Here is a 22,579-nt window from a genome sequence, read left to right on the forward strand (position 1 = left end):
TGTGCAAGAAAGAAATATTCAAGAAACTGTGGGATAAAAATGAAGTTAGAAGAAAAGGTGATGCAATGGGAAAGATCTCTTAGAATTTTCCTACAATTCTCTGCCAGGTTGAAGGGGTGACGTTTCTAAGCAAAAGCTAAACGCATCCAGGTGAGCAAGTTTTGTTATGACTGGGGAATTTTTATTGCAAGGTAATATACTTTGGGAAAGCAACAGAAGAGAACACAATTTATTGCAATGTTCTAAAGACAGCTTCTTATTTCAGAGTAGAGAGAGTTAATGGGACAGGGAGGGACAGCAGGGTGAAGAGCTACTTTAGTACTGATTTTTACTTCCTATTAAAACTGGAAAGTTATTTGTCTTGAAAGAAAACAGGAAGTGGTAGAACTCACTATTCAGAGATAAGGAAAAAGTGAAATCAGAATAACTATGACAAAAAGCAGACTTCAAATCCTGAAGAATTGATAGACAGGATACTCTTGGGGAGATAATGTGAGAGTGAAAAAAGTTTGGAACCTTAGTGATCACTGAAACACACTACGTCAAAGGCACACCAAAAAGTGTTAGTCTTTTCTAACACTTTTTAAACTTTTGTGTGTGTGGTATTCAGCCTGGACACATGTAGACAACTATAGGAAAGAAGATGACAAGATAGAGCAGCTCTTGAAAATGGTTAACCATGTTCTTTTGTTTCCCCATTAAGTCTGAGTCATCCTTCATTCTCTGCAGAGTATATCAGTCATGCTGTGATTGTGTAATTTTATAATAAAAGCAAGAAAATATGTATGTGGCAAGGTACATAAAGCTCCACCAAACGCCTGAAGTTTGGCAGGGGAAGCTGTTTGCTGCCAGGCAGAACCTCTGATATTGCACTAAGACATGAATCAATTTTCCCCAGTAAGTTAATTTATGTTAGGTTATCTGTCAGCAGATCAGAGACAGGTGTTGGGAACTGGATGAGCCAAGGTCAGGAGACAAGTAACTCAGAGGCACCCCAATTCTGAGAATAGGAAGGCAGGGAAGTTCAAATAGCAAGGTAGGCATCTGTGCTGTTGAATGAGTAAGGCTGGAAAGAAGTAAAGGATAGCAACTGAAGTTTGAAATGGTAAAGAAAGAAAAACAAAACCTAAGGTGAATACCTTCCTCAGGGATATAAAATAGCAAACTGTAGGATCCTCTTACCTTCTTTAATCAGTCTGTGGCTGGCAACCCACTGACTGGTTTTAGGCCAGCACCCCCACTAGTCAGAGTTGTCAAGCAAATGTTTGCCACCCATCTGTACTCTTACTGGATCATGATCATTCCTGGGTGACCACCTGCAGATGTAGGCATTGTCCTTGCACTATTTAACAAATGGTCAACCACAGCAGACTTGGATTTTCTAGCTGTTTAATGGATTCCTCTGGGCATCAGAGGCATTACTGAAGCTTACAGGCAGATTAGCTCTAGTCTAGTCATTTTAGGCACAAACAACAATGAGGCTGCAATACAACAGACTTCATCAATACCCAAACCAACCAAGACAGGTCACTTACAGGCACTGGTGTCAGCAGTGTGACATACAGTCATACTTGCCAATGCTACTGATGGGGAAGTCATGGAAAAACTTCCTTACACCCACATCCTACAGAAGTCCCAATGGATTCTCACATACTCAAAGCACCGTGTCCATTTGGTCAAGACTTCTATTTCATTGCTAAGCTAGGAAAGCCTGTTTACGAGCCAGAAATCTGGAGTTAAGTTATACATCTCTTCTACTCATACAAATGCTTAGCAATCATCTATCTGGCAACTGTGCATTTAGGACCTGCTTTGTGATGTGGGTTAAGTCTTCCAGGAATATTGCTGGTGAGTGTGTGTTAAGGACCACAGGCTGGAGAAATCAAAGCTACAGAGGTGAGAATACGCAGCAGTGACTTTGTGTAGGTGCTGGACAGAAAGCTGTCTAGCTGTATGCCAGTCACACATCACATTACCAAGGAGAAGAGGAGAAGAAAGGCCCCAGCAGAGTGGTACAAGATCTCTTAATCAATCTTTTGGTTTCATTACAAAAACATTCAAATGTCACCCATGTATTAACATCAGAAGACCCAACAACTGTACATCCATTAGTGATCTCAAATGTCTCTAGTGAAAGCGATCTAGAAACTCTCTACTTCTAAAGAGTTTCTTCCTGAAATTATTTCCTTTTTCCTGCACTGGAAGTCTATTCAAATATGTTAGCTGGGATTGGTCAACTGGCTGCTTCCCAACATGAGCACAATGATGTCATATATAACAGGACCATCCAGTCTTATGGGTCTCTTAATGGTCAGTAAACCCTTAGAAAGGTCCCTTTTCTTCTTGTTCCACCACCCTAAGCTGACTAGGACACTGGCTCTTTTATTATTTTTTTTCTGAGTACACAGATTCTTCATAGTTTTCAGTGATCAGGGTTATAAACCTCTGCTCTTCCTTGGAAGGTCCTACACAATGTCTCACCTTAGTTATCCCCCCAGTCATCCTTTACATCAGGAAATTTTATCTTCATGGTACAGCACCCCCACTTAGTTCTTTGTAGAAAGTGGACTTTTTAACACTGCGTTTTTCAAAGCAGTCTTGTCTCTTGTTAGGAAGTGTATAGTACCTAGCATCATTATTGATTAAGGTATACAGACACCACCAAAGCCGTAAAAGCAAAAAACCAGTAAGAGCATTGTGGCTTCTGTGACAACATTTGTGGAACATAACTGTAACCACAGCAGAAATGGGAAATTGCAGTAGAATTGTTTGTTCTGATCCTGCAGTTCTTGAGATTATCTGCCCCAGACAGAAAAGCATGTAACTTGTGTATTTTTGAAGAGTAAATCTAATGTTCTTACCTCCAAACCAAGATAGTTGCAGTTTGGGTGATATTCAACGTCGAATTCCTCAATGGTGAGTTGGATGCTGCTACCAGGCGCTGTGTGAATGTACCAGATGCATTCTCTATTGCTTGGGTATCTGTTGGGGTACCCAGGGCTGTGAAATGAACCTGAAGGGCCAGAGAGTTCTCCACCACAACCTGACAACACAGCAAAGCAGTCCATCAGTGAGGGGCTCTTGAAAAACTCACCAACAGCTCTGCAATGAAGACAGGATTAGCACCCATTTAATGAACAAATGTGTATACTGGGCTTGAGGGTCTGCTCTAACACAGGGAACCAAGCTCTAGCAGGGAAGAGAAACTCAGGAATGGCAGGCTGGACCTGCTGGCACTGCCTGTACAATAAGCAGCTCACCTCCTGTTTTGGCATGTTTCTTGCCATACTGCTTTGACAAATGAAGAAACTGAGACACAGAGCAAAAAAAGTGACATTTTTTGTATTGGCCTCTAACTTTGGTCAGTTCTAGAAAGCTGAATCAGATCCATCCTCAGCTGTGACTGACCTCAACTAATACACAAACTAAGTTATCATGGGGAGGGCTTCCTATTGTTGTAAAAATGCCATTTCCCACTGCTTTAGAAATCATAAAATTAAAGACAATGCAATTTCCCTCAGCCCACTGAGCATGATTACAAGCTGCCAAGTCACAGTGGATAAACTGGCTTTCTGACATTTGGTGCGTTTAATGTTCTTTTTTATTGAATTGTGACTGTGCAATTGTAAGATATGCCATGTTTGAAAAGTTATGTATTTTCTTTTCAGATAAGACATTATTGTCCTAACTTCATGCCCCAACTCCTTATGTGATTAAGTTCTTACCTATTATGAGCTAGATTTAGGGGGAGAAAAAAAAAAGAAAAAAAAAAAAAAAGGCAGAACAATGGATCAAATGCAGGCTGTGATTTGACAGCACAAAGCAGATGGGCACCTGAGACTGCAGTTTTATCATTGCTTTATGGAGATGTGGCAACTGCTGCACTTGCCTCCTTTTGTTGAGTTCCCAGGAAGACACTCTCCCTGACCCAGTCCCTTGGTGCAGGTGTCAGCAGGGTGGGAAGGCACAACAGCCCTTCCCAGTGTCAGGGCAGATTTAGATCAGCTACATTCATGGTATAAACCTCACCTTTAGAGAAGCCAACAGGGCTGCTGTGTGCCTGTCACATGCAGAAAGCAAGAGAATTGTGTGTTCAATTTGATCTTTTATGTGTGTCACTCTGGCTTGAAGCAGCATTTTTTTTCCTCTCTACATTCCAAGCCTCCAGGTGCTTCATTTAGGCACTAGCTAATCTTCTGCTTACACAGCTTTTGTGGGGTCACTCGAGCTTTGTAAGTAAAGGCCACACTCCATCAATCTCTTTGGCTTCATCTCCAGAGGGAAGGTTCTGGCAAAAAAAGCCCTGAAATACTCAATAAAACCACCTAACAAACCATGAGCTCTATATTCCCAGAGGCAAATACTGCAGTGTGTCAGAAGTGCTAAATAGCGTATGTATCAGAACTTTTAGTTACAGGAGGTGTTTTATAACATAAACCAAATAAACTTCCCCTCTGACCGGCTCAACTAATCCATGCAGATGTGTAAAACTCCCCTAAACTCCATTAAGTCTATGCATAATTTGCAGTTTGAACTAGGTATCTTTGACCGTTGTTCTGCTTAACATTTTTTTTCCTTCAGGAAGAGGATCTTCAATTAAATGCAAATACTTTCCTCCACACCTTCTGTGACAAACTTTTGGTTATTGAAGGGCGGCTGCTAAGCCCCACAAGCATTTGCCATCATCTCTACCACGGGGTCTTCCAGATCCTCACTGAAAACTTGAGTTTGGCTCTGCCACAGTTGGCTGTAGGACTTTTTGGACTGCAAAATACCATTCTACGAGAGGAAAGAGCAGCATGTCTGAAAGGCAACAATGCCATAAGAAGCCTTTTAAAATTAGAAAAGAGACATCTAAATGCAGATGTGAGGAAGACTCCAGTTGTGCCAGCAATGTAACACAGATCTCTACCAGCCCATCACCCAGTACTCACCAGAAAACCACCTTTTAAACACAAGAATTCCCACAACTGAACAGTAGTTAAATATAACCCAGTACAGCCTTTACATAGCTGAGGTTGACCTCACAGGTGAATTGGCAGGGGCTTAGCTCTTCTCCCTTTTTCCCCACCTTGCTGCACATGATGGTCCATAACCCTGAGGTGGTTTGCCCTGCAGCCACAAAGCTACATTGTCAAGCTACCGGATGTCTCAGTCGAGGAGTAAAAGAAGCTTTTAAGTGTGTTTGAAACCAATCCTGCCTTTGGTCCCTCTGGAGAAAGAAACATAAAAAGGTAGTGCACTTACTTCCCTGAAGCCTGCCAGCACTGGTGGGTAAATGTTAAACCCCTGAAACTTTGATATTCATGAACATTTCAGCAGAGACACAAAGAGGAAGAAAGCTTCAGTGTAGCCCACCACCTAATTTTTTTTTTTGCCAGTGCCATCGGAAAATGGCCTAATTTTCCTCAAAAGAAACCAGGTCCTTGGGTTTTTACAACTGGAGGAAAAAAAGGAGTCAGCAGTGGGGGAGCCTTGCAGCTGAATTTGCAGGGTGAGTTACTCTCTTTTCCCTCAGCAGCAGGAATGACACGGCCACTGAGGACAGACTTCAGGAGGGGAAAGCCACCTCGCCAGTTTGGGAAACAGAAAGATTTCTCAACAAACAAACTAGATGGCTCGGCTCCTGAGGGGGTGGGAACGGGGAGGCAGGGGAGTTTCAGCAGGCAAGAACAAAGCCAATTGCTATTTATCTCAGCCTGAAGAAAGCTGGGAACATTTTAAAACTAAACAGGCAGCTATGACTCAGCTTCTCCTACTAAGAGTTTCCTGATAGCCAAAGACATGGTTTTTATTTAAATTCAAAATGGCTCAGATGAGTGGAAAGCTTGCGTGCAGCACTTTCAGGCACAGACCTTTCTTTCTATGCAGCCCTTGCAGGTAGCATTCAGATTACTCATGCTCCCTCTCCAGAGTGGTTTATATTTTCTCTGAACTCAATCGAGATTCTCTGGATGAGGTATGTGAAGCACATGAATAAGAATGTCAAACTGTTGTTAATGTGCCATTTCTTTTCTTCCAACTACAAATGTTCCCAGAAAAGGCTTTTTATTAAAAGAGCAGTGACTCTTCCTAAGTGCTCCACTAAAATGGAGGTAAAGTTTAGATCTCTGATTCATTTCTTATAATGAATGTGCTGAACTCATGTTGCCAATCATTTATTAATTGTTTGCAAACATATCGGAAATTGCTTGAGTTTATGCCTAAGTATCACAGACTAATAGCTGAAAAAAGGACTCACAGATTTTTTGCAAATACGTGAACTTCACATCTTAAGTATTTTGACTGACCTGCATATGCAAGCAGAAACCTCCATATCAGAGCAGAAACATACTCTCTGGCCAGAAAGTATATATACTAAATTTCTGCTTGTATATGGATGAGGTCAGAATCAGTTTTGTTGTGCTTTTTTGAAAATATAGATGTTAGATGATTTTAACAAAGTATTTACAGAAATACTTAAGAGATTAAAATAAATGCTCCTGCCTTTAAACGTACTTCCTACATCTGTGGAACACTAAAATAAGGAAAAACTCAAAAAATTACAGAAAAACTGTTTGAAATGCTTACAAACTATTTGTGTGAAAGATTTGTCCAGCCTCAGAATTAAAAAAAAAAAAAAAAAAAAAGTCCAGGAATACTGTTTCAAAATGAGAAGCAAACTTTGATTCACCAACTTTTCAGCTTGTATTTTGGTTCCTGGAATACTATAGGTCCTTACTATTCACAAACTTTTTGTCTTGAATATTTTAAAAAGATGAATTTAGAATTTGAACCCTGATCTGTTCAGTGTCTTCCCCATTTTTATTAGCCACAAAACTCTTGAAGCATTATTTCTTTCTCTGATTGGATCACAGATACAAGCCATGAAGGAAAACTAAACTCTAAGTATTTTTCATATTATTTGTGCATTACCTATGAAGACAGATTCCCTGCCTTAAGATGCTTATATTAGGCTTTGAAATCTGCCTTGGCAGATACTTAAAATAATCAGAAAAGAAATCAAACAAATTACATTCATATGAATAGTGTTCAGGCTGAAGATGTAGATGTAGGTGCAGATGCTTACTTATAAATATAAATATATGAATATATGTGAATATATGTATGGATTTTGCATTTAAAAGGAAAACTTCAGGAGAAATGCCAGCCCTGTTTTTTTGAAGCATGAATTTGTATGTACCGTATCCCTTTCCTATTTTTTGAGCAGCTAAGAAATACATTTTAATTTAACCTGGGATGTAATTTCCATACAAAAGTAGCCTGCCTACTTTATTAAGATATTGAAATAGGAAAAGTTTAAATGATGATATAATCGTCTCAGCTAATTAGACTTCTTCCATCTTTGGCATCACCATTAAATGAATACAAACCTCCCAATGTTTACTTTTGTTGGCAAACATCAGATTAGAGTTCGCTTCTATTCAAATAAATTGAATTTGTGCTGTTTATGGCAACAAAGTAAAAAAGATTTGGTCTTTAGGGGTAAATAAAAATGCCAAAGCAGTACCTATAAATTGCTGCATGACTTCAGCTCTCGCTAAAATAACAGTGAATAATCTGAAACCATTCTGTTCCTAGTGAAACATCTTTAAAAGCTTTTCTCAGCACAAAAATACACAGTCTTGCTGTATGTGGACAAATACACAGACAGCTGCACGGTGGAAAAGTTTCTTGCAGCTGAACTGCATACAGCATATGCTCAGTTTGTGCAGACCTCCTTGCAGTCATTTTGGAAACTTCAGTCCTACAGTTAAACTAGGAAAAAAATGGGATGGGAGGTACTCACTTAGTAGTGTAAAGGTCTTGGAATTCCCCTGATAAATGCTTAAAACAACTACCTAGCCTGGTGTTAGTTGCCAGGAAATCAGACAACAAATAGAAAGCTCAGGAAACATGTATGTAGTGTCTTTGCTTTCTTCTGGCTAAAATCTAACTAGTCATTGAAGATTGTGCAAGGGATGATTTACAGATCTTTCCATATTACTGCCTGTCTGGTTAGCAGATGGTCTTCATTAACCAAAGAAGAATCCCTATTCTCATAAATAATTATAGCTGAATAGAGAAGTAGTAATCTGTGGAAACCTCTATTATTTGCAAGGTTTTCAGATTTATTCATGGGTATGTTTTAGCCACATGCTAGAAAAATCCCTTCCATAAAGTTTAAAGTGAACTGGCACAGTTCCTGTAAAATCAGAGTTAGGGAAATTAAAGGATTCAGAGTTGTTCCATTTGTTGTGCTCATGGTGAAATACTTCAGTAGACATTGACTGACTCTAGCTGCAAGGAGCATATAGTATGAACATTTGCCTGTACTTCACTAATACTTGCATGAAGTATAACTTGGATTTGATTCTGAAATCATTTGCTCTCTTGAGTAGGTTTAGTTCATAGAATATTATCCAATGGAGCAAGTGGGATAATTTTTGTGATGTGGGTTTATGCAAGAGAGTAAAAATTCAAGTGAGAAACTGTTTGGTATATTTTTTTTCTTTCTGATCTGTTAATCAGTTCTGTAGCTTTGATTAGTATTGTTTTATCAGTCTCATGAATTCTGGTATTTTCTTTAATATGTTCTAATCTGAAATCAGTAAGATGGATAATAAATAGACTACTAGGACCCAAAGACATAAAGGCAAATTTAGGCTTTTAAACAGGAGCTGAATCCTTGAAGATGCTGAATGGCCACAGTTCCCATATCAGCTGCCAGTGTTCACTGTTAAAAAAAAAAAAAAGCCACTTTCTAGCTCTCAGACACTGATTGAACTGTTCAGCAATAAGCATTTTAAGAAAATTTTGGCCCTTATTCCTATATGTTAGTTTGGAGGGTGGGGGAAGGTCCAGCTTGCTGAAGAAACAGAAATTAATTCATCCTTAGCTCTCACAGGGAACATGTCTGTATTTTAATAGCCAGACTGCAATATAAAAAGCCTGCTGTTAACATAGTAGCACCCACAACTCAAAACAACTGCTCAGGACTTCAAAAGATCAGACCCTGTGCAGCCTTAGACTCAATGTGACACATAAAACACTGAAAAGGAATAGTAGTTTTTAAGAACTGAACAGAGGCTTCACAACAAATCAACAACAGAGCTATGATTCAGGTTTAAGAAATCCTCATTGCACTGCAAAGCAATGTTCTCTCCAGCAATCCTCATGGATGCCTGGCAAAAGTCTGCAGTGAATGGCTTCTTCATCCTAATCTAATCTCTGTTGCTGTTATGCTTCCCTGAAGAACTAACAAACTATTTCACATTTTATCAGACACATATACTGAAAACCCCAGTCTTTAGTTATTATTTTTAATATTTTTAATATTTTTCATCTCCTTGAAAATACAGACCTAGACTAATTAAAACCTTTCTTCTCATGAACCAGGTGGCTTTCTCCACACCTTGTCCATCAATCATCTTAGGGAAATCCAACAGAGAGAAGATGATGGTGAAGGAAAATAGAAATACAATACTTTGGGACTACGTAATTCTTTTCTCAGTAGTGTGCTTTGCTTCTTTTTTAAAAGGGGAATTAACGTGCCACAGAAAACAGAATGGTGGGCTTAAACTTTGACTATGCTGAGAAGAGCCAATTGAATTCGTAAGATCTACTGACAGTCAAGCAGCCAAATGAGTAAGATTCCAATGAAATGCAGATGTATATATAAAGCAGTCAGCTCTTACATGCACACTGCTTAATAAGGTAAGTGATGGGTCTAGGAAATACCTCTCTTCTCAGATAGTGACAGTTGTCACTGGTGTAATTTTGCACTGAGAAATCTTTGCCATTTTGGCCTCCTTTTTTTTTTTTTTTTTTTTTTTTAAGGAAAGCAATTCAATTGGCATGCCATCTTTGCAATATCCAGACTGTTACCAGGAGTTTGTTCCTTCTCAAAGGGCCAATATATGCCCCAAAATACATTTGCCTATATTAAACTTCCTAATAAACAGCACAAGTGAAATGACCACCTTGCAGATTTGAGCTTTCCTCTAGTGAATAATCCTCCTGAGGCCTTGGCTACAGAAAAAAAAACATTAGTGATTTAGCTGAATCAATTCTAAGACCAGTGTCATCAGTGAAGGCCCCTTAGATAAACAGTGTTATTTCAGAACCACAACCACTTTGAAATTAAATTCTTTGCACTACAGCTTTTCATCCAAGTTAAAATCACATAGGACACTTTTAAGCATAAATAACACCATTCTCCTAAGATCAGTTACTAATTCTGTCTTTGGGAAAGCCTAAAGGCTGGGTTTCCTTTAGTAACTCAGATCGGCAACTCAGCAACTGAAAAGCAGTGCCTCAGCCACTAGAAAGATCAGATGCAAATGTTTCAAGTCAAAACACTTCAAAATTGTGTTGTGCATGGCAGGAGGGGCTCTTCATGTCAGTTATCAGTGAGGTAAGCGTTTAGCTTTTTATGATCACTCATAACTGCAAGCAAAGCTGCCAGAAAGAGTGTCTCAAGCGAACTGTATCAGGCGCATGGTGGCAAACTGAAGTACTGCTCTCTTTTATCAACAAACCATGTGAATGTCCTTGATATATGTCTCATAGACGCTTCACAACTGCCAGTTAAGGAGCACACGGGCAGCCTGAGAAATAGTTCACAGCAGCTTGAGCTCTACAGCACACATTTGTCAGTTGAGCAGAAGTAAAAGTTCTTCTCTCAGCAATATATATAGCCCTGTTATTTCCTTGTCAGGTGAGACATTACCAGATCCAGGTTTAGATTCTCTTAGGCATTTGCCCTCAGGCAAGAGGGGACCCAAATGCTTCACTGTGATATACCCAACTCAAAGGCTGCATCTTCTGATGAGTTCCCCTAGATGAGGAGACTTTCTCCAGGGAGCTTTTTTTGTGCATTTGAAAGATTTTCAGAAGGGAGAAACAAATATAGAATCCCAACCACAGGAACATAATCTAATTTTATCCAGTCTAGGGCAACAGTATATGCTCAGACAACATAGCCACCAAGGGTAAGAGGAATACCCATAGTAATGCATGACAGCAATGGAGAAAAAAAGGAAGTGCCTGCAATGAACAAAAAGATGACAACTGTGGTCAGCTCTGGAGGAACTTGCACTCCTATTGCAGGCTGTCAGGAGTCACAGCTGTGACGTTTGGAGCCAGCAAGGACATTCCCTAGGAGCCAGCCCTATCTGAACCCACAGATCCTGCTCGGTTGCTTAGACACAGCTCCACATTAGCAGTCTGGGCCCTTTGCAGCTTTAGGACACAGCTTAGCGTTTGGGAATTAAGAGAGAGGCAGTGCTGTCTGAGAGAAGTGAATGTGTCAGTGCAGAAAATGAGTGCAGGGAGGTGGGTGGGAGAGGGCTGGAGAGTCCAGGAAATGTTTGGATGGAGATGTGGAGGGAAAGCGCAAGTGTGCTCACCACGCAGGGAGATTCTAGAAAGCTTTGAGAGCTTTAGAAAAGCAAGTTAACCCAGCACCATGGCTACTGTATGGAGCTGATGTCATCTGGCTGTGCATAAAAGCCTCCACTTCTTCTTTTGTGCAGTCCCAGAATGACATCACCTCGAAGCACAAGAGCGTACCTTTGTGCTGCAGCACTTCCCCTGCTGGCTCCTGCCACACATCTCCTTCCTCCCGCATATGTCCCTCCTTTGCCCAGAAATGCTCCTTGACCTCTGCTGAATGCAAAACACCACTGTCTAGTTGACGAGAGCCCTCTGGGAGCTCACAAACACTAGCAGTCTGTGGTAGCACAGTGGAGCTCCCATTCAAACAATGTATAGCATGCCGTACACCTCAGCAACCCGCAGTGGGGCCTCTGCAGCCGATTTCAGCTGCTTTACAATGCTGTCAAAGCTGAATGGTGTGAAGTGATTAGACAGACAGGGCAACTGTGGTGATTTAATTATTTTCAGGGTTGGATCCTCTTTGATGGGATGTACAACGGCACATGATTTAATCTTGTTACAGTCCAATATTGCTGTTAAGTAAGCTGAGTGAAAAAGTTGCATTTGTAGCCTCACTTGTGAAGAAACTGCAAACATAGTTTGCAGTTGTACAGTCATTAACAGATTTGTTTATAATTGGTGTACATGCTTGCCTATTTAATAAGGCCTGTGACAGTCTTCGTGACATGCAAGAACAAGAGAAAAAACACCCAAGGCACATCCTGGCCAATGTTATTTCATGCAGAGAAAGGGCAGGGGGGAGCAGCTGGAAGTGAACACAGTACCTAAGAAAACAAGCACCATTAAATAAAAATAGAGAGAAACCTGCACAGAAAACAAGTTTATCGGAATGGGGCAAACTGAGGGCTGAGTATTTCCCATTAGGAAGCCTGAGTCACCCACAGTTCCCTTGTAATAGCATATATCCTATGTTCAATACAGAAATTCTGGAGATGCTCCTCACCCCTGTGCCTACCCCTGCAAATGAAAGCATATTTCACTAACATATCTCGGCCTCTGATCAGATGATCTCTGAAGGTGTGCATGTGCAGAAACATCCACTGGGAAAATATTTCAAGAATTATGAGGAAATGCAATGTTTTTAGATCCATAATGTGTTATTTCTACTTAGATGACATAGGGTGGCATAAGCTGGGACTCCATCACACATACACAGAAGAAGGAAACATACCTTCCCAGAGGAAACCTGACTATCTTACCATTAACATGCCACAGCATCTGGAATCCACTTCTAGTGTTCAGTCCGTCAGAATAAAACACCACATGAAGACTGGTCCCTGTAGTGCTCCCTGCCAGTGGAAGAGATTGTCCACAGAAAGTACCTATCAAGTTGGAATGTACATCAGGCCCATCATAGAGCTGAAATGAAGCAAAAAATATCCCAGTGAGTAAAAAGCAGCTCCCCAATTCTTAACATTTTGTACAGGATGTCAAAGAAAAAGCAGTGAGACTTCTCGCATTGGCCACCTTTGCACAGCAGTATGAGCTCTGAGGAGTGTGGAAAGATTTGGATGAAATGATGAGCAAATATAACAGCAATATGTCTTTAAACCTGGCTGCACACTGTGTACAGTAGAAAGGTTTTGCTATTTCTCTTTTGGTGTGTTTGGGGGCTGCTGGGGAAGAAGATAAAGGGCAAATGGCAATGAACTGAAATAGAAAGAAAAAGGGGATGTCTTGAGTCTGATTTCACCATGTATCTAACACGCTCAGTGCCTCCAAACTCCTTGGTGACAACTCTGTTTACATCTTCATTTCTTTAAGACTGCACTCAGGTGACTTCAGGACTGACTGAGCTTGTGATGGACAAAACCAAGCAGTCAGAATCACCAGGGCCTCCCAGAGTAGTGAGGACAAGCTGAAAACCAAAAGCAAAGTAAATCCTCAAAAATCACAAGGCAAACTTCACACGTTTGGTTATTGTTTCATGATCTTACGCTAGTGTCCTGAGCCATGCTTTCTGAACTTTTGTACTTAGAAACACTTCATGTTTGATCTCTTGGTCATATTCTATGTGATGGTACTTCGACAGTCAGTGTGTTGGCAGATGTAGCCAGCCTGAAAATCTTTCTGTTCCCCAAACATAGATGAGAAACCCTCCATCCCATTCTTAAAACACAACCACTCAAAAAAAAACAAAACAAAAAGCTAAGGAAATATTCCTGTATTTAAATCTTGACATATGAAGTCAGTCGTGTACTACATTTAAATGAAAACAATTAATATATGTTTTCATGGGGTGATAGTGGATACTTGGAGCTTTTTAGCCTCTCTACATTAGTTGTCTCCAAACATGTTTAAAGGGCCTTTCAAATTCTAGTTTTGTGACTTTTTTCAAATCCAGTAAATCACACTGAATATGCATTTATGTTCCTCACCAAATATCCCAATGCTCAGTGTCATTTTTCAGGGGTGAGGAGTATAATTTTTGCAAAGCTGATAAAAATTAGACATTTTAGCTAAATTGCCTTTGGCTTATGGAATCAGATTGCCAGTTGTTGTCAAATTAGAAGTCACTTCATTATTTCTACTTTTGTTACTATGATTCTTGAAGTTCAGAAAAACAGCAACCCTTGTGCTTTGTTATCACTTTGCCACAGTTCATCCAATCTTCTATCTCACAGTGCACGTCTTCCTAACACAACCCAGCAAATTACTGGCACAGAAACCATGTCTGAATGTTCTCATTGTGAATTTTTGGCATGCTTCCTTTCAGAATTTCAACAAAAACTTTTCTCTGTTCTGAAGCCATCACCGTAAAGTTCTCTCTGTGCAAAGAATCAAATCTATGATCGCTAGAAAAACAGCCAAGGTTTATTTATCTTTGCTCTCTGTTCAAATCTCTTTTCCAAATATCTCTGATTCCACAAAGAATTCTCCTACACTCAACACCCATAGTATAGATGTATGATATTACAGTAAATACAGTAAATATTGATTAATCATGCTAACTACTAATTTTTGCACATGTTTTCTAGCAGATTCACATATGGGAATAAGCAATTAAATCCTCAGCTTTTCTGTTCAATATGTTGGTCTTGCAGAACCTTCAGAAATCTTGTTGTTGATTTAAGACATAGTTGGGGCCAAGAAATCTACTCAAATAGTTTCAAATCTGCAAGCAGACAGTCTAGTTTGAATGTCTTTTTTGAATATAAAATAAATTGGAAGTAGTTCAGCCAGAAGTTATGGGCAAATTGCAGGAATAATTCTATGGTAATATTCCATGGCCTATTTTATGGCTGCTTTTGGTTTTCAATCCTCTAATATGATTAAAGGCTCAGAGCATGAGAAATGTATTGAAACTTGAGAACTATCACTCCATTTGGTATGATTTCTCTAGGCGAAATCAGAAAAACTTGAAAGTTTCTAATTGCAGACCCATTGTTGGAAGTTCTTGCAAAGCCTTGATCAGATGTGTTTGATAATAGATATGAAATTGTCATAAATATTAGATGTTAAGAAGTTGAATATCTTTTTGTATTCTTTCTAAATGTAAAGCTTGAAAGACTGCCTGACAGATGAGCTGTCCCATGCCCAGCATTACAGTTATGACCTTCTTCCAAGCCAAGCTGAGAGCTTTATACATTCTTTCATGGCTTAAGTTCAGCAAAATGAAATAAAGTCAGAACCAATTAGATTTTGTAATAGTACTACTCCCTTTGACAGCTTTATGGTATATACTAATCATATTTCTATGGCTTCAAGCCATGGAAATCTTACACCAGAAAAATATGAATGGTGAAGAATGAGTCAATGTGGAGATCATTAATCTGTGCTCTGAATAGCAGCAAAATCTATGTTAAGATACATATTCAACGATTAGCCGTTAGCTTTAGTGATTACAAACAAAAAACTATTCTAAAGAACTATGGACTGAATCACGCCCAGAAACTTCCAAATCCAAACAAAAAAAACAACCTTCTTGAGTCTCCTGCACCTTTGATTCATCAAGGGAGTGTTATTTTTAGCTAAGGCAGCAAATGCCACATTTCTATGTAATTTCCCCTGAAAACAGTTGTTCAGTTTTCCAAGACACAAAGAACGGTTACTATGGCAATCCCTTCATGCCGCACTGCCCCGTGGGTCTGGGTTCAGAGCAGAGTTTCACAGGAAATTCGAGTGGCTGGCCAGCTGTAACTCATTGAGAGAGGCAGAACTTCGACTGCTAGAATTACAGTGGGGTTTTTCAAGCTGTCTGTCATTTCTAAATGAAGGGAACAGCTGTGTGTTTTCACAGGGCATTTTGAACTTCTCAAACCACATTTTGCTCTCACACAAATATGAGCAAGTGAAACTGAAGCTGAACGAAGATCCCCTGAGCCACAATTCCTTCTGATCTCTGAGATAGTGTTTCTCACCTAAGGGCATGCTTTGTCAGCTGTGTTACCTAAACTGCTGCAAACCGAGGGAAGTTTCTTCCCCAGGCTATATGAGTCAAGGTACTTCCTTGGACTGTGCAAGACAATTAATTTGGGGGCAGTTTATTAGCCATTCCAGTACCATACTGACTCTAGGAACCAGGGATCGGGCTTCCTCCCACCTCCTCATCGGGAAGAAAGTGCTCGCTCCCTTTATGTGTAGATATTTGTTTCGTAATTTATTTATTTGTTCAGACCTTTTAGCCTCCATCAGAAAATCCAAGGGCTTTGTAATGATTTTGGCAGACAGTTCAACAAGCAAAATATGCAAACAGCTGCAGCATATGTTCACATCCTTAGCTACCCCTCTTTAACCGAAGCAATTGCCCAGCAGCACCCTGAGCGTGCCATTTCATCAGCCTGCACCCCAGCACCGGGCCCAGGGGGGGATGCGGTACACTCAGACGAATTATTAGCCATGGGCTCAATAACTGTTAGGAGAAACTCCTTATGAGGCTGCCTCAGAGCAAGAGTATAGGCTGACACAAAAGCAAAAAGGGGAGGTACTAGCTCTCTAAGGGATGAATCAAGCTGTGGGACTGCCCTGCAGCAAAGTGGCAGCTGAAAACCATCTGCTGTACATTGGAGTGGGGCTGGGACAGCAGGGCTGGCCAAGGCTGAAGGAAGAGTTCGGCTTGAGTAGCTCTCCCAAAGGAGACACCACGGTCGCCAGTATTACATTTTGGCTTTTATGACTCTTCAGCCTGGAAATATGTCACTGACACCAGTAATGATGCTCTGGAGGACACAGCTGTTCACCTCTCTTTGGAGGAGCAAAGCAAAGCGACATGATCTGTGTCACAGAGAAGCTCATTGCCAGATCTGGAACAACGGCTCAAGGACTGAGCTGACCGGAAAATGGAGTTTCTGCTTCATGGAAAGAAATAAAGATCTCGAATAAACGGGAGGAAAGAAACTCTGAACACATTCCATTTGAGCATACTTGAAGCAGGGGCATTTTCTAGCCAAGCACCTTGTCAAGCTTATTCCTTCTTGCAAAGTGAGACTGGCAGGACCCTTCCAGACAGGTAGTGAGACTCCATCTGTTCAGTTTTCCTGGCAGAAAACTGATTTGGTTTTAGGGCAAAATTTCAGTTTTCTTTTGGAGTACTTTATTTCTGTGAAAAGACACTTTTCCATCAGGAAAATCATTATAAAGAAAACCCCCCAGCCTAACCTGCTCCGGAAGAAAGCTGCTCCCATACCTGAGTTAGGCACAACACATAGTCTCGATCCAGAGCTGATGGAGTCTTCAAAGACAAACTTCCAGTTTCATGTGAGGGAAAAATCCATCCTATGAATACTGACAGTTCTCATTTTATTGTAATGTAAATACGTCTATTATCAGATATAATTAATTCATTATATAATTATGAGCAATTATATCAATAATTGTCTCAGTTTGAGTCTTGAAACAAATTGCAGTCCGAAAGCCTTTTTACAGGGACCAGCAGCAACAGCCCTGGGCTGTATTTACAGAACTCACAAAAGAAGGTTGTGCCTTGGATCAGACCAGTATAGCTACGAGTGTCCTGCCCATTGCTGGAGCCTCTAGGACATCCCTGAATTGCTATTCTGACACACACAAGAATCCCTTTCCTCTTAGAAGTGGGAAACCTGATATGGGATTGTTGTGACTGATCTAAACGTACAGTAATTACAGGTATCTGAGCAGCTCTTCCTGAACAGGTAATTTTTTGGAAAGGAAATTTTGATGGCATCAGAACAAATATGTTACCAGAAAACAAAATGAAGCAAAAAACAAATATAATCATCATCCAAGTAACACAATACACTCCAAAGTGAGATCACCGTTAATTGTTAAAGTAAGAATTAACACAAATAAAAATAATCCATTTCCACACTTCCTTCTAGAAGAACTAGAATGCAAGCTTAAGAACCTTCAGGTCTGTCAGCTAGAGAAAAAAAAACCAAACTAAATCTCCAGGATGTGGCACATTGCACTAGTTTAGCACCATGATGACATAGTTTTTGTAGAAACAAAGGCAACTTAAGACTTTGAGCTACTTACTGTGTGGAGCCTTGTTTTTTCTGCACAAACAGAACAAAATAAGGTTATGTTTCTGCTTGCATGATGAGAAGTGTTTGCAATTGCCACTAGAAAAAAGTCCTCCTTAAGAACTCATTCAAGATAATGTTTTAATAGGATTATTTAAATATGTTTATGCCCTAGATGACCTTTGATAAAACTCCTTGCTCTGACCACGTAGGCAACTTTTTTGTCTCCACACAGACACACTTTCACTAATTAACCATTTTATTCCAAAGTACAATGGAGCTTGACATTGTGTATCACTACACATATAGGCACACTGGTTAATCTCAGTAGGAATTACCTAACATATGGAAATGTATAAATTTCTAGTTTTTTAATAGTAAGAGTTGTATCTGAGTCTATGTTTTGTCTCATAACCTAAGCATGAAATACTCAGAGCCCTTTGAAAGTTTCAAGCAAAATTAAATTCCACATTGGACTGCAGTGATATTTCTTAAAAAGAATTTTTCATCTCTTACATTACCACCTACTACCTTCTCAAAGAAAACAAGAATTTCTAACTACAGGTAAATCTGCCGATTCCTGTCTTTCTAGGAAAAGTTTATTTATGTAAATGATATAAAAATAAAAATTTTCTTTATCAAGGCCTTGGATTTATTATAAGAATGTAAGAAATGCAGGGTGTATCTCTGAATGAAATTTTAAAATTGTTTTCAATATAGAAGTAGGAAACAACTGCTGTTTAAGAAAGGAATGCCTAGGAGACATCCACTTAGTCAACTGCAAGACCTGCACTCAAAACCTTATTTGTTCAGCATGACATTTTAGATCCCCAAACCTGCATTAGGAGAGCACATCCACCTAATCACCATGCTGTCTGGATGGAAAAGGTCTCAGCCACCTGTAATGTGACAGTCCTGGAGTCTCACCCATGCACACTGGACAGAACAGGCTGAGCTGAAAGCAAAGCAGTCCAGTGCAGAGGTGTGTCGGAAAAGCCTGCCTTTCTGCTCACCACAGTGGGTGCTTTGACCTCACATCAGGGCTCCATTGCCTGGAGCAAACCCAGGCTGTCTCAGTGTCCTGTTCCTGACGCCCTGTCCCTCCCTGAGGTACAGGCAGAAGTTTGCTGCCATAGCCAGCATCCAGACAGGTCACTGAAATGTCTCTCTTGCTTTTGCTGACCAAAGGGCTGCCTGGGTACCCACACCCTTGTGGCAGTGGGATCACACATGCCTGGTCACGAGGCTGTGGCTATTTTGGTAGAGTGCCTGCTTTCCTCAATGCCTCAGAAATAGAGGCAGTTCCTCGGCAGTGAGAATCCACTCGTGATGGAGGGAGCAGGACTGTTTTTGAGCTTGGGACAATAATACTTCCAAAGTTATTTTTCAGCAGAAAGCTGCTACTGTGGGAAAAGCTCCTTACAAAAAGACGGGGCTGTGCTTAGGGACACGGCAGTTGTGGGGGATGGAGAAGGTGTGCCTGCTCTGAAAAGCTCAGGGGGATCTGAGCAGTTTGCAGCTCTGCTGACTCGTGTGCAGGGCTGGGTGCTGCTCCTTGAGTGTTTTGCCAGCCCTGATGAACTAAACTGCCAGTGCAAGCAACATCACACTGACCCCATCAGAGGCCAGAGAGGGCAGGATCCTCTCTGGGAACCCCCCTATTTGAGAAAATTTGCATCATGCATAACTACAGCAACTGAGGAGACCTGCAGCTTGGTCTCAGCAAATGAAGATGGGAGGAAAGGGAAATACTCCTCCCTCTTAAGCTTTCAGGAAAGCAAAACGACCTGCTTATGAGAACAATGGTGGGGGAGGAACAAGACCTTCCTCAAAGTCCAATGTGGTTTACTCTGAGTTGTCATGGGGCTTCCCTTTAATGAGGGGAAGCTTTGACCAATTCAGATGAGGTTTCTCCAGTCACCATGTAATTTTGTATTATGATGCCTGGGCTGAGTGGGATAATCTACTTCCTTGCACAGACATTCTCACAGATACTGTTTGGGCTTTTCAGTAAGATTTGCAATACAGAAGAAGAATGGAGGTGAGAAGAATCTAGCTACAACTAGACGAGTCCCAAATGCCCTTTCTGCAACAAGGGGCATGCACAGTGCCAATCATATGGTAGTATTTCACAGTCACTTCATTGTACAGTGCTTTTTCCTGAAGGTACAGGCAAAGTCACATTGCTCTGAGCTGGCAGGGTATGGAAAACGCTGAGTCCATGAAGATCTGACTCATTTTGTGAGTCCAAGAGCAGAGCCTGTGCTGGCTTCACTCGTGCTTCTTGTCATCTGAGGTTTCTGTAGGCACCATGCAATCCTTTAATTACTGATTAATTTAGCTGTCTTGAGGGGGTGGGGGGGTTGTATGCAGTTTTAAGTCTGTTTCTAAGTAACCTTTCAAACAGAAAAGCCAAAGTGTACTTCAGTTCTGGTAATGCAGGCAATTGGGAAAACAAAAATCTGAGCCCTGAGCCAGCCTTGTCTAGGGTGGGCAGCTTTTTGGCCTGACATTCTCCTTCTGATTATCCAAATATCTCACTGAAAATCAGTGCAAGGGCTAAGACTTCCTTGCATACCAACGATGAGGCCTGCCACAGAAACCCAAGGAGAATTGTTGCTTTTATCCTTACAGTCCTACATTGAAGGACTTTTTGTGGATGCCCATAAAGCCCTGAAGGAATTCAGGGATGGGCTGGCATGCTGCCAGCTTGCATGGCAGTATGTTAATGGCTACCACTGCAGCCTGGCCAGCAGGCTGTAATTTGATGTCTGTGTGCAGAACCTGGATGGGTATATTTAATACATCATCTGCTTCCCCAGGGTGATGTACTACCGTTGACATTTTATAAATCAATTCATGGCCGTAAGCAAAGCCATTCTCTGTGCTTGGAGAATTCCTGCAGCACTTTAAACAGCCATACTCATAAATAAAATGTAATTATGTTAATCTCCTAATATGGTTTAAGCATATTTACTAATTACAAGTACAAAAGGGAGTAAAACTAGAAAGAGGGTATGCTTTTTTTTTTTTTCTATGATAAGCTAATAAAAAATGAGGATGACCAGCTGAGAGCAAGCAACAATTATCTAATGCAGTATTCCCAGATGGAGAAAAAGGATATTATGGCACATCCATGGAATGCTACTGTGGTTTAAAAAAGAAAGAAAGAAAAAAAAAAAAAAGGACATATCCTGCTACCACCAGAAGGAAATGAAACAGTTCTCAGGAACAGATGCCATATTAATTACTGCACTCGTTTGAAAATATTCCACATACAAGGGTGCAATGGTATTTTAGCCACTCTGAAAGAGTCCAGACTCCTTAAGTACACTAGCAATAAGCAAGCAAGGAAGTACTTTATTCCAAAGAGGAACTCTGTCCTGTCCTGCAACAGAAGGGATGTCATTGTTGTTACCAGGCAGTCATTTGTCCCTGTAAGTTGTTCTTTTGAATTAAGCCAATGAAAATTCCATCCTTGCCACTAGACTAACATGCTGCATAGACCAAAGGGGTGAGACTCAAACAGAGAGCTCTGAAACTTGTCTTGCTTCACAACACAATTTTACTATCTGCTCATCAGGCTGGTGGCACCTTGCAAAAGGGTAGACAAGGTCTTCCCTGTACTTATAAAAAGCAGATGCTAAACAAACTGGACTTCAAGGGATGGTTGTACTTTCTGAGCAGAAGAACACAGAGGGAGATTGTCACTGGAGGACAGAAAGATTAGTGGTTTTCAAATCATATTTTTCTTGGATAAGAAAGGAGTTAATTTCAGTCCTACTGCAAGACTCTCATCTTTAGGGTAATAATATGACATTCTCCTTATAAAATAGCTTTGCCTGTGTGGAGATTATGTTCTGTCATACTAAGTAAGAAGGTAATTCATCATTAAAGATGTTAAATATATGCTTGTTCAGCTAATAACCTGGTGAATGTGGAGGAAGGAACAACATTTCTGTGTCATTGTCTGCAATATCTCACTGGCTACAGCCTGATGACTCCTCTAGAAAGACTAATGTTAGATTATTAAGCCAAGCCACAGCACGCAATATAATTTAAAGACCATCCAATCTAATTTCAGTTAGTGCAGCATCACTAGGAAACAGTCTACTATTTGGTATGCCTTGTATCATATCGTTGCCACTTCTGTACATGTCTTTATCAGAAGCAATTCATCCCATATTTTTGAAACTTCGCTATAAAACTCCTTCCAAAATGTCACACATCCTGTCAGCATTACTAGCAATGAGCCAACATCCTCTGACAGGCCATGAAACACTCATTTCACGCTGCTCATTTGTCGAGAAAGTGCTTATATGAGATTCATGCTAGAGACTGACAGTATAAAAACCTGCAGTTTTACCTCCCTCCTACACTGCCCCTTCTTAATTTCTGGCACCTACACACAGAGGCAGAAAATTTCCACCAAGTCAGAAGAACAGGGCTTTTTCCTTCCTACTTGACACTATAAGTAGCTGTACATGCTGAAGTGGTGGAGATGCAGTGAGACCGAGTCAGAGTCGCTCAAGGCTCCCTGCAGAGAGGGAATACTGCTCACCATGAGTAACACCAGCCAGCTGCTGCAAACAGTGGTCTGGCTCACAAGAAGCATCCCATGATCAAAGGAGAAAAGGAAATAGGTAACACAATACATTGCTGACTTCTCTTTGTACAGCTGTGACTGCATTTCAGTCTGG

The 22,579-nt window shown here is 40.6% G+C and overlaps 1 protein-coding gene across 1 annotated transcript in view; it reads right to left on the bottom strand.

The window, feature by feature from the left end:
• Window positions 1–22,579, bottom strand: part of CUBN (cubilin) — a 145,654-nt gene that overhangs the window by 78,054 nt on the left and 45,021 nt on the right. Inside the window, exons 28-29 of the mRNA XM_032991812.2 lie at window positions 12,639–12,798; window positions 2,862–3,043 (exon numbers count right to left, since the gene is read on the bottom strand). Of these exons, the coding sequence (XP_032847703.2) occupies window positions 2,862–3,043; window positions 12,639–12,798 (342 nt within the window). The remainder of the gene's footprint in view (window positions 1–2,861; window positions 3,044–12,638; window positions 12,799–22,579) is intronic.

The sequence above is a fragment of the Tyto alba genome, unplaced genomic scaffold (assembly GCF_018691265.1).
Source record: "Tyto alba isolate M040663 unplaced genomic scaffold, T.alba_DEE_v4.0 Super-Scaffold_38, whole genome shotgun sequence".
Classification (NCBI taxonomy): domain Eukaryota; kingdom Metazoa; phylum Chordata; class Aves; order Strigiformes; family Tytonidae; genus Tyto; species Tyto alba.